Genomic DNA, 13,424 nt, shown 5'->3' on the forward strand with positions numbered 1-13,424 from the left:
TGCAGTGCTTCGTGATTACCATACAATTCCCTTCTGGCACCGTTTTTGCCCTCATCAATCAATTATGGCCTAATCAATACCACGCAGACCCTTGTTTCATTAAGATGCAATGCCCATGTTCTGCTTAGTCAGCACATTTAGATGAGGAAATCGTCCAAATTATATTGGTTATTACCGTTGTTATTATTTAAGGAATGCTGTGGATAGTTGGCAACTCAAGTACCAACCAAATACACACATGGATCTTGAAAACCATCTGCTCTGGGGGGGGGGGGCTGATCTAGGATCAGCTAGCTTCCTCTCCCCCAATCCTAACCATTAGTTGGGGGAAATGCAAAACTCACCCAAGATCAGCATCTATGGGAAACTTCACCCTACACCATTTGTCTCTAGTCATCATAAATCTCCACGACACACACCTAAAATATATTCAAGATAAAGGTGAAAAAGTGATGCGTTCCCAAGAAACTAAGTCTCTTATATCTAGAAAACCAGGCAATTAAGCATCCGAGACATCGTGATTTATTAACATAACATATTTACTGCCAACCAAACACTGGTCAGCTTCAGACACTCCTCATTTCCCCACAGAATTCTCTTCAATTCTCCCACCAGTAAGCATTAACTTTAAGGCTTTGTTCAAAAATACTTAAAAGAAAACTGGTATCCGTGGTATCTGCCGTCAAACTGACTGCTGTCCCTGCTGGGCTCGACGTTTCCGGACTCGACTACGCATGAGTAGTAATGAGGATCACAGAGGTAACACAATAGGAATTGAAACAGACCGCTATTCTTCTCCATAGCCTTTAGCTGTGATGAACATGATTGCACATTTTATTTACTTGCAGTGTTTCCTGAGGATGTACGTTTTGCAGAGCAGGTATTCAATCACTAGAAACATGTGTGTTTGTGTGTGTGTATGTGCAATTCCAAAGGCTTACACAATATTCCTCAAGGACAATATCAGTGAGTCGCAAATAGAGGATGCGCTCCTCACTGTTTTCTTACAGAAAACACACAGTGTATCTTTTCACACAAACGAGCACTGCCTTTAAATCAAACTTCCACCCGAGTCAGCAGTATGATTCTCCACAGGGGGCGGGGTGAAAGGCTAGAGCAACCAGGGGGGATTTTTTGCAGCAAGGGGATCTTGGTAGGAAACGACACACAAAAGGCCTGTTTAACGGGTGCGCGGAGCACGGGCTAACGCTAGCGGGGAGAGAGAAGAGAACAGATGCTGATCATTAAGGGGCTGCTGTACAATAACAGTCGACCCGCTACCCTGAGCCTCTTGATTCTCATGCCTGATGAGCCGTAGTGTATACATCAGGGGGGGTGGAGCTGTGTGTGTGTGTGTGTGTGTGTGTGTGTGGTCCCCCTTTGCTACAAAGGCATCTCATGCGCTGGATGGTGGCAGATGCAGATTGTTTGGAAAAGGGGGCCTAGGGTGGGTTGAGCTAGCGAGCTGTGCCATGGCTTCAATCTCTATCCATCACAATCTCTGCCTCGATATGGAGAGGGGGTGCTGGGTCAAAAGGAGAGGGAGGGGTAGGATGCAGCCCCACCTGTGTGATGGATCTACTGCAGTGACATCTCATTGTTCTGGAAGGGTGGATGATCGCTAAGGCGCCACCGGCCTCGACTTCATCCCTACGATGAAGGACCTTTTCTGGGGTCTCGCCCGGGATGACAGCTGGCTGTCGCACACTACTGTCACAGAGCCACGGTAGCTCAACCTCAATGCTCCTCTCCTTTAACAGGCGTCCGCGGCGGGAAGGGGCACGGGGTCCCCAAAGCAGCGGACTAACTCGCTCCAAAATTCTCTTTGTGTCGTGGGTGGCCACCGAGTCATACCAGTGGATATGTTACTTACTAGGGCGGTACGCGCCTTGTGCACATTCGATTTCTCTTCCAATCTCTCCCGTCACTTTTTTATTTCTTGAACACACATATTTTTCATTCCAGACAGATGCCTGGGGAGATTGGGTTTGCCCCTGATCTGTTACTGCGAGGCACAACATATGGCCTGCTGTTACCAGGAAATCAGACAGTGGACAAAACACTAAGAACACCTTCCTTATTATTGAGTTGCACCCCTTTTTGCCCTCAGAACCGCCTCAATTCGTCGGGGCGTGGACTCTACAAGGTGTCGAAAGCGTTCCACAGGGATGCTGGCTCATGTTGACTCCAATGCTTCCCACAGTTGTTGTCAAATTAGCTGGATGTCCGTTGGGTGGTGGACCATTCTTGATACACATGGGAAACTGTTGAGCGTAAATAACCCAGCAGCATTGCAGTTCTTGACACAATCAAACCAGGAATGGCACACATACCCAATCGATGTCTCAATTGTCTCAAGGATTAAAAATCCTTCTTTAGCCCGTCTCCTCCCCTTCATCTACACTGATTGAACTGGATTTAACAAGTGACATCAATAATGTCTTGGAAAGAGCAGGTGTTTCTAATGTGTTGTACACTCAGTGTACATGTCAACAGCATGCCCTGACACCTCCAATCAAGTCCATCCAATCAGATATCAAACTATAACAAATGAATCGCCGTTGAGATCCTTCATCCTAACAGGTGTTCCTCCACTGGGCTCTGGATGTGTCAAGATCATGTGGGCCAATGGGAGAGAGGAGATAAGTTTCCTTCCTTGATATTCCACAAAGAACCGTTCGCAGCATGACGACAATCCAATTAAAATTCATAAATCTGCCTGGATGACACAGAGAGAGAGAGAGAGCGAGAGATAGCATGCTTCAGTCATAAAATATGGTGGGGCAGGGCAAATGTTGTAGTAAGGGTATCAGTAGCCCTACTGAGGGGTGTCGCGCGGCGCTTTCACGTATCGGCAAGGATTTACGAGCTGTACGGGACGAAGAGAGGGTAGCAAAGAGGGCACATGAATCAGGGATCTCGGACCATTCATCAGGTTTAAAGGGCCAGGAGGAGACCTTGACGTTTCCATTCAGTGCATGTGCCTAATAGAAACGTACAATGTCTTCAGCGACAATAACCATGATATAATGCCGGCAGTAGACTATGTATGCGGCCTCCTAAAGTGGAATGCGTCCAGATAGCAGTCGGGACGTGGATCTATCCAACGTCATTTTTTCCTTATAGGATGAGATGGCGTTTGACCCCAAATCTGTCGGTGACCATGTGCCTGTCCACAATCCCAACATAGCACAGGTTAGTGCGTATAATTACCTGGGTGTAGATGTGGACAATGTGGTGAGCTGGAAGATGGAAGTGGAGAGTGTCTGCTGCTGACTACAACGCCTCTATTTCCTACGTAGACTCCTGTTCTACTATGCAGTCATAGAGAGCATCCTGAGATATGGCATCACAGTCTGGTTTGCCAAGTTATCAGTCCAACTGAAATCCCAATTTGCCCGCCTGATAAAAACTGCCATGAAGGTCATGGGTGTGAGGCAACATCCCCCCAGATTATTATTTCAGACCCCTCCCATGTCCCTCCTCCGACTCAGGCAGACGCTACAGGGTCCCTCCTCCGACTCAGGCAGACGCTACAGGGTCCCTCCTCCTCCTCCTCCGACTCAGGCAGACGCTACAGGGTCCCTCTGTCTCAGGCAGACGCTACAGGGTCCCTCTGTCTCAGGCAGACGCTACAGGGTCCCTCTGTCTCAGGCAGACGCTACAGGGTCCCTCTGTCTCAGGCAGACGCTACAGGGTCCCTCTGTCTCAGGCAGACGCTACAGGGTCCCTCTGTCTCAGGCAGACGCTACAGGGTCCCTCTGTCTCAGGCAGACGCTACAGGGTCCCTCTGTCTCAGGCAGACGCTACAGGGTCCCTCTGTCTCAGGCAGACGCTACAGGGTCCCTCTGTCTCAGGCAGACGCTACAGGGTCCCTCTGTCTCAGGCAGACGCTACAGGGTCCCTCTGTCTCAGGCAGACGCTACAGGGTCCCTCTGTCTCAGGCAGACGCTACAGGGTCCCTCTGTCTCAGGCAGACGCTACAGGGTCCCTCTGTCTCAGGCAGACGCTACAGGGTCCCTCTGTCTCAGGCAGACGCTACAGGGTCCCTCTGTCTCAGGCAGACGCTACAGGGTCCCTCTGTCTCAGGCAGACGCTACAGGGTCCCTCTGTCTCAGGCAGACGCTACAGGGTCCCTCTGTCTCAGGCAGACGCTACAGGGTCCCTCTGTCTCAGGCAGACGCTACAGGGTCCCTCTGTCTCAGGCAGACGCTACAGGGTCCCTCTGTCTCAGGCAGACGCTACAGGGTCCCTCTGTCTCAGGCAGACGCTACAGGGTCCCTCTGTCTCAGGCAGACGCTACAGGGTCCCTCTGTCTCAGGCAGACGCTACAGGGTCCCTCTGTCTCAGGCAGACGCTACAGGGTCCCTCTGTCTCAGGCAGACGCTACAGGGTCCCTCTGTCTCAGGCAGACGCTACAGGGTCCCTCTGTCTCAGGCAGACGCTACAGGGTCCCTCTGTCTCAGGCAGACGCTACAGGGTCCCTCTGTCTCAGGCAGACGCTACAGGGTCCCTCTGTCTCAGGCAGACGCTACAGGGTCCCTCTGTCTCAGGCAGACGCTACAGGGTCCCTCTGTCTCAGGCAGACGCTACAGGGTCCCTCTGTCTCAGGCAGACGCTACAGGGTCCCTCTGTCTCAGGCAGACGCTACAGGGTCCCTCTGTCTCAGGCAGACGCTACAGGGTCCCTCTGTCTCAGGCAGACGCTACAGGGTCCCTCTGTCTCAGGCAGACGCTACAGGGTCCCTCTGTCTCAGGCAGACGCTACAGGGTCCCTCTGTCTCAGGCAGACGCTACAGGGTCCCTCTGTCTCAGGCAGACGCTACAGGGTCCCTCTGTCTCAGGCAGACGCTACAGGGTCCCTCTGTCTCAGGCAGACGCTACAGGGTCCCTCTGTCTCAGGCAGACGCTATAGGGTCCCTCTGTCTCAGGCAGACGCTATAGGGTCCCTCTGTCTCAGGCAGACGCTATAGGGTCCCTCTGTCTCAGGCAGACGCTATAGGGTCCCTCTGTCTCAGGCAGACGCTATAGGGTCCCTCTGTCTCAGGCAGACGCTATAGGGTCCCTCTGTCTCAGGCAGACGCTATAGGGTCCCTCTGTCTCGGGCAGACGCTATAGGGTCCCTCTGTCTCGGGCAGACGCTATAGGGTCCCTCTGTCTCGGGCAGACGCTATAGGGTCCCTCTGTCTCGGGCAGACGCTATAGGGTCCCTCTGTCTCGGGCAGACGCTATAGGGTCCCTCTGTCTCGGGCAGACGCTATAGGGTCCCTCTGTCTCGGGCAGACGCTATAGGGTCCCTCTGTCTCGGGCAGACGCTATAGGGTCCCTCTGTCTCGGGCAGACGCTATAGGGGCCCTCTGTCTCGGGCAGACGCTATAGGGGCCCTCTGTCTCGGGCAGACGCTATAGGGGCCCTCTGTCTCGGGCAGACGCTATAGGGGCCCTCTGTCTCGGGCAGACGCTATAGGGGCCCTCTGTCTCGGGCAGACGCTATAGGGGCCCTCTGTCTCGGGCAGACGCTATAGGGGCCCTCTGTCTCGGGCAGACGCTATAGGGGCCCTCTGTCTCGGGCAGACGCTATAGGGGCCCTCTGTCTCGGGCAGACGCTATAGGGGCCCTCTGTCTCGGGCAGACGCTATAGGGTCCCTCTGTCTCGGGCAGACGCTATAGGGTCCCTCCTCCTCCGACTCGGGCAGACGCTATAGGGTCCCTCCTCCTCCTCCGACTCGGGCAGACGCTATAGGGTCCCTCCTCCTCCTCCGACTCGGGCAGACGCTATAGGGTCCCTCCTCCTCCTCCGACTCGGGCAGACGCTATAGGGTCCCTCCTCCTCCTCCTCCGACTCGGGCAGACGCTATAGGGTCCCTCCTCCTCCGACTCGGGCAGACGCTATAGGGTCCCTCCTCCTCCGACTCAGGCAGACGCTATAGGGTCCCTCCTCCTCCGACTCAGGCAGACGCTATAGGGTCCCTCCTCCTCCGACTCAGGCAGACGCTATAGGGTCCCTCCTCCTCCGACTCAGGCAGACGCTATAGGGTCCCTCCTCCTCCGACTCAGGCAGACGCTATAGGGTCCCTCCTCCTCCGACTCAGGCAGACGCTATAGGGTCCCCACATGTAAGCTGAACAGGTATAAGCACTCCTTCACTCCCATGGCCATCAAATACCTGAACAGCAACAAGTAAAGCTGAGCTGTGTTAGTACGCCACTGACAAGATAAGGGAATATGCTAAGGATTATGTATGTGGCTGTATGAGAAGTGTATGGTGATATGGGTAATGTATGTATTAAGTTGAGTGTGTAATGTACAGTCTCAATTTTGTATTCAGCAGTATTTAACCTTTAGTTAACTAGGGAAGTCAGTTAAGAACAAATTCTTATATATAATGATGGCCTACCCCAGCCAAACCCTAAACCGGACGACGCTGGGCCAATTGTGCGCCGCCCTATGGGACTCCCAATCACGGCCGGTTGGGATACAGCCCAGGATCGAACCAGGGTACGTGTCTGAGATGATTTCCCCCATGGGACATTAAAGTTCATCCTATCCTAAATAAACAGACAGAAAAGCACATGGATGACCTCTTTTTATGAACATCAAGACACTGAGACGACAACAGGTTATCATGCCACATCAAGATTTAGATGGTTCGAAAGCTACTCTACATAGGTGGATGGATGGAAGTTACAAGTTATAATAGGTTCTAAGTTAACATTGTGAGGAACTGTGCACACATTGACTGTGCCAAATATACTGTCCAAAGCCTAGAACGTATCACGGCATCTTCATCATTTCCAATTCAGACACCCCACCAGGACACTGATGTATGGGTTTACCACCCCCCCCCCCCCCCCACCATCATCCTATTGAGAGGTACCATTGATTTATACCCCGGTGGTCCCTAGGGAATGGTGCTACTTACAGGTGGCTCGATATTACCTCCAGCCCAATCCCGGCATACACGCTCACTACCTAAGTAATGGCCTGTATGTGGAGGGACAACAGGTCTATCTTTCTAAGTCTCGGCTGGGGGGTTGTAGCTGCTATTTAAACAGTGCCTCCACAACCCCGGGGCTGTCTTGGAAATAGAAGCTTAAATTCAAAGGAGGGTGGTTCGATGAAGAGTAGACTGTTGATGCCTTGAGTAGCTGGCTGGGTGGTGGGTCTGGACTATTAAGGTACTGAACAAGTCTAAAGCAGGCTTTTCCAAATGTTGGTCCTTTAGTAACACTGGTGTCATGTTTGATCAACCGCTTAAATGGCATTACTGGAATGAATATGACATCACTCTGTAGAAATGAAAGGGGCCTTTGAATCTGGGGTAGCCAGGCGCTAAAATAGAACTTGGTTCTATTTGTGACGCTTGATGCGCTGCAGGTCACACCTCTCCCATCTCCTCATTGGTTTTTAGGAGCACATACCCACATGGGTGATTGAAAGATGAATGAGGTCCACACTTGGTTGCCAACCGCCATGGAGTAGAAGGAAAAAGGAAAAAGGAAGAGGAGACGAAGAAGAAGAAGGAGAAGAGGAGGAAGAAGAAGAACGCGGAGAGATTACAAGAAACAAATTAAGTTTACCATTTTATCTGTGGAGTGTCACACAATTTTGTGGGTCAAAATGGGTCAAAATTCTACAAAGATCCAGCATAAAAAAAGGACATTGTGCACTTCAGGTAAAATAAGAACCCAATGTATATATCCCAGGACAAATTAGTTAGCAACAGCAAGCTAGTTAGCTAAATGTCCATGAATGTTTCGACCTTTTCCCCAAATGAATATAGTTGGTTCAGAGTTAGTTTTGATATTTCAACCTGCGTGTCCGTCTGGTGGGGATAGACAAACTCAACATGTGCACGATGGCGTGAGAGGCTGGTTAGGTCGTCATGTTTGCCGCACACCACTAGTATACAAAAGAGATCATTTTTTATTCTTCCATATAAACACAAAAAACATAGGAAATTGTGTTTTTTTTTGTCAGTAAGTAGTTGCTTGAAAAAGTCCAACATTTCAGGATCAAAAACAGGATATCGAAATAATGACATGTACTGCATCACCCCTTGAGGCCAAAATTGACCCGTTGGCACTTTTAGGGTTAAAAGAGATCATGTTGGATATTTACAGGAATGACAACCTGCTGGGACAAGTTGAAGCAATTCCCAACAGCCGTTGGAAACCATTCAAACAACAACCACATTTTCTCTTTGAATAACTTCCAGCTGGATAGAGGAGCTTATCAATAGACTTAAACAACCCTTTAAAATATCCGTTATTATTAACATACATTCCTATGTTTGATGAGAGAGCAATTGGAGTTGACTGATTAGAGGAGACATCATACTGTACTTTGACAGACCGCTTAAGCAATCCCTCTCATCCTCACTCGAAACTCCCTCGCAATCTTCCTGGAGACACAAAAGCGACATAATCTCTGACTAACACACATCTGGTGACGGGCCATTTAGTTTCATTTGTTTACGCGGCCGACGGGTGTACTTCAGTGCGTCGGCAGGAACAGCTCATGTTGGTGCACAAAAGGCCTGAGAGGTGAGACAGACGAAAGTGACGGCACTTAATCCCTTCCCGATTGTTTGGATGGCAGCTACCTCATTCCCTGTCGTTTGCGTCGGCAGGAACAGCTCATGTTGGTGAACAAAAGGCCTGAGAGGTGAGACAGACGAAAGTGACGGCACTTAATCCCTTCCTGATTGTTTTGGATGGCAGCTACCTCATTCCCTGTCGTTGACAGACACGGTGTGAGTATATGTGCCTTTGCCTATTGGGACATGATAGTGAGTCACACTGTCGATGGCCTTCAGGACTGTGTTGACTTTTTAAAAGTTGACCATGCTTCAGTCAGTACAACACTTTAATAAGTGCAAGTCCACAGATAATCAACAAGCCCATAACCCTTTTCAATAGACAAAGGTGGATCTTTTTTCCCCCTCCTTTGGCAGAGATCAAAGTTACATAATGAATTCCTCAGAGAGTCAGAGTCCGGGGATTCTGGATACACATATCTACAATACTGAGCTAGCGTGATAATCACCCATACGCTTTAAGTTCAAAGGTAAAATACAAACATGAAAGTTAGACTGGGCAACGTGGTGCAATCAAGAAGGAGGTGAGGGCAGTTACTGTTGAAAGGCACCACATTAGCTGTTCTCTATGTTGTCTTAATAGAATTAAGAAAAAGCTCATCATTAAATAACCAAGTTCCTGCTTCTAATACAGGTTATGTACTCGCATTTGGTCAGCTTTCAAAATGTCCAGCGGGTACAGTTCTGGTTGAAAACAGGTTGTAGAGACATCACTTCAACCAACTACTACAGCCTTTTAACTATACCTCAACTTAGTAATATCTCTATCTAGGACTAAGTAATATCTACAATAATAAGCTGTTTATGAACAACTGAACGTATCAAACAACGTCTTATCATAAAAGGCCAAACACTTCCCAAACTTAAAAGTAGAGTAGTATTATTGCCATTTCTAACTGGAACACCCTGTCTATCTGCCGGAATACAGATGACGACGACGACAGCGGGCCTCTGCCCGCTCAAAGTGAAGATGGTAATTGCGGCATGCCAATCCGTAAACTCTCACTCAGAGGGTAATGTGTAATAACAATGCCTAGACAGAACAGCGCGAAATGTTTAGTTACCATGGAGACAAAATATGGTCACTCCAATTTATGGCATTTTTGTGCTCTTTCTTCACCATTCATTAGCGCTTCCGGATTGGAATGCCTTGGCAGTGTGTCAATGGATGCCTGCGTTTCCTCAGAACCAAAATGTCTTTCGAGTAGAAAAATGCAGCAATTTTGGAATTGGGGTGTAACGACTTTCCACTTTCCCCCTGAATGAACACCAGCATCCTGGGGTTTCCAAAAGGTGAGTGAATCATATGACAAAGTGCTTCTTTCACTCCCATTTTGCCCTATTTTTCACCAGTTTTTTTTCTGTTAAGGTCACTAGCTTATTCACAGCTTCCCTCTGCATTCATGGCCCGGTTTGACACCAAGGCTTGAGCACACTGGCTTCCCCAAGCCAAGCGGCTTAGTGACAAACAGTAACTTCTCCTCACTGGGGGTGACCCCCTTTGGACCAGAGGGGCTGGTTGGAGCGGGGTGGGAGCTGGGGTGGAGGGGAGGTCTGTGGTTACATGGCCTTGGGCAAACTGGGAGAGACATTATAGAGTCATCCTTCCCTGCTGACTAAGGTTCACTGCCTTGGGGGAGAGAGAGAAAGATGGGAGAGAGAGAGTGAGAGGGAGTGAGAGAGAAAGAGGGGAGAGAGAGCGCGAGAGAGAGGGGAGGGGGGGAGAGGGAAAGAGCAAGAGAGAGGAGGGAGGGAGAGAGACAGAGAAAGAGGGGAGAGAGAGAGTGAGAGGGAGGGAGAGAGAGGGGAGAGAGAGCACGAGAGAGAGGGGAGGGAGGGAGAGAGAGAGGGAAAGAGCGAGAGAGAGGGGAGGGAGAAAGAGGGAGAGAAAAAAAAAGAGGAGATCTCTCCTATTATATGTTTCCTCCCTTTATCCCTCTCTACCTCCTCGCTTTTCCTGTGTCTGTCAAACAGCTCTGTATTTCTCATCACTTTCTGTTGTTTTCCCAGAAGACTAAAGCGGACAATGAAGCCCCCAACAGTGCAGAGAAAGAACGCACAGATCTTTTCTCCCAGGTAAAAGAGCACTAAGACACAACATATAAATTCATGCTTTTAAAATAAAATGCACCCTTTCGCTAAATCTTTCTTTCATATGAGTCTTTGTTCCCCCTCAGAAACTGCAGGGGTAGAAGTTCAGGAACGAGAAGACCTCTCAGGGAAATGAGACAGCAACAAATAAAAGTCAAAGTTTAAAAAAAAAATGAGTTGCAATATATTTGCGTCAATGTAACGAAATAACATCAATTGAAAAGTTATCTTGGATTTAAGCATCGCAGTGAGACACTTAAACGCACAACAACAAACACCAGCAACCCCAAATAGTTTAGGAGGCGCATAAATACAATCTTTATCGTTATTGGTCTATTATACACAGAAAATGTAAATGTGTTATTTTATGCTTTCCCAGTACCCAGCTCCAACACAACGTAAACAGATGCTGATTCTCCTTCAATTCATCAACATGCGAATATCGGAATGTTCGAAACATTGAATCATGCGTTCAGGTATTCTAAATACGTTCAAGCATAGTATGTATCCAGACGACTGAACGGCAGCCTCTTAGCTAGAACTCTTGAAGGTCCAAATGCATTTTCCTTTTACAACTGCCACTCTCTCCAACTATTCACACAAGGCCTAGCACAAGGCAAGGGGACAATTAATACACCCAACACTAAGGACGATTAAGATTTTGATCTTAACTCTGCCATTTTGTAGAATGTGCTATGAAGGTTGCAAAACAGAGCTCTCCATCGTCTACTACTTGTGGAATTTGTATTGCTTCTACGGGATCTGAGCTGAGAGCAAACGGAATGAGGAGCCGGTGGAACAGGCCTTACCTTGACCTCCACGTGAGCCATGAGGACTGCAAAGTTAGTCAGGTGGGTACAAGAGCACGTGGTGTGAGTCCTGTTGGTGCCTAGCAACCGGCAATCCTGCGTCGACCAGTACCCCGTCATGGTCCTCTTGGAATAACTCCAGAAAGAACAGTTGGGGTTAAAGCTTTCCTTGGATTGCTGTGGGGGACAAACCACATAACAATTAGCCTATGGGCCCCTGCACAATGGAGCTAATGGGAGGAAAAACACACACATTGATTGCAGGTTGAGTCATGTTTCTTTTCTAAACGGCTCTGGCTGGGTTAAATGGAAACGCATGGGGCTAATTCCAGGTAAGCTCCCATAACCTCGACACGCCACAATGCCATAACTCCAGATCCGGACTAAATATTTCAGAAAAAGACCCTTAATTCCCTTTTCCGGTGGCAGTGCAGGTTTAGTTTAATGGCGGCGGCGAGCAGCCTTTCATTGTGTTTTTCAACCTTTCACTTTAACCTTCACTGTGCGACAATAGACTGCCCCGTTGCTCTCTGCAAGGTGGCGGCCTTAACGGCTAGCGTCGCCTGCCATCTCGCTGGCCCGTTTCAAAACAGTCACTTAAGAGCTTAATGCAGATAAAGCGCGAGAGGAGAGACGTGCCGATGCATAGGAATGCCTCAAATAGTTTTCAACGGGTAAAGTTTCCTTGATGTGGGAAAGCGCCATCTCTTGCAGCTAGATATTGCCGGGCCACTTCAACTGCACCTTAAATCCTGGGTGCATTTAAGGGAATTGTCCACAGCAGAAGTCAATCTGGCTGCTACTGACAATGCACTCAAAACTGTAACTGTGGAACATGGGGCTGTGTCCCAAACGGCACCATATACGGCTCTGGTCAAAAGTAGTGCACTGTATAGGGAATAGGATTCCATTTGTGACACATCAATAAATCAGCAGATCCTCTCAGAAATAAACGTCCCACCTTATTGAGTTATCCTCCACACAGCCAACCAATGGCTAGTTGGATACAGTGCAGCACAGTCGTGGTATAACCAGACCAGGTGACCTTCTGTCCCATTCACAACTTTAATTAGACCATTAAGTGCTGAGGCAAGGAAGCGAAACAACAACTAGAGGACGACCACAGTCCCCTGGGACCAGTGGTCCAACACCATCTGATCTAAAGGCTTTTCATTGTAGAGCGATGGAACAAAAGACTAGAGTGAAGAGCAGTACAGCCTGATCCTAGATCTGTTTATGGTGTATAGCCAAGTACTATGGTGGTGTTTGGTATGACAGTCAGTGGTGTAGTGGAGGGTAAACACAAGTAAACGCAGTTTACCCACCTTTTGCGGAAGAACGCATTGAAAGTATAAGGAGCGTTACTTTATTCGCTGCGACCAAGTTTAACCACCTATTCTCTTTACCACTACATCACTGATGACAATGAAGATAGTAGTTGCCAAGATGACACAAATAGATCTGAACCCAGGCTATCCTTATCCTAGGATAAGTCAGTTTTTGTCACGATTGGCATGACAATGACCATAGTAGTTGGCAAGAGAGCAGAAACAGATCTGGAACCAGGCTATGAGAAGTACGTCCTCCTATCCATTCATACTCTAGTGTACCTGCAGTTATATAACCATCCATATAGATACAGTTCATCTTTTTGAATACTCTCTAGACGAATCTTAGAATACTCTTTAAAATAATCAACTTTTTAGAAGACAGAGCAAACAGCCGTTCAGAAAATAAGACATGTCCTCACTGACAGAAGTGCAGTGGAGGGAAGCACAAACTTACTGTATATAAGAGCACTGTTTTATTGAGCTTAGACCAGTGGGGAAAGAAAAACGTAGGAAAGCGGACTCCAGTTGGTCCCCAGTAATAACTGCATTGGCCCCAAGTGTTACATCCCCCCCACCCTCTCTCTCTCTCCCTGCCT

The 13,424-nt window shown here is 48.7% G+C and overlaps 1 protein-coding gene across 1 annotated transcript in view; it reads right to left on the minus strand.

Annotated features, from left to right (window-relative positions):
• adgrl3.1 (adhesion G protein-coupled receptor L3.1) overlaps nt 1-13,424 on the minus strand; it is a 211,465-nt gene that overhangs the window by 42,035 nt on the left and 156,006 nt on the right. Inside the window, exon 12 of the mRNA XM_038995240.1 lies at nt 11,498-11,674. Within this exon, the coding sequence (XP_038851168.1) occupies nt 11,498-11,674 (177 nt within the window). The remainder of the gene's footprint in view (nt 1-11,497; nt 11,675-13,424) is intronic.

This window comes from Salvelinus namaycush, chromosome 6 (assembly GCF_016432855.1).
Source record: "Salvelinus namaycush isolate Seneca chromosome 6, SaNama_1.0, whole genome shotgun sequence".
Taxonomy (NCBI): Eukaryota; Metazoa; Chordata; class Actinopteri; order Salmoniformes; family Salmonidae; genus Salvelinus; species Salvelinus namaycush.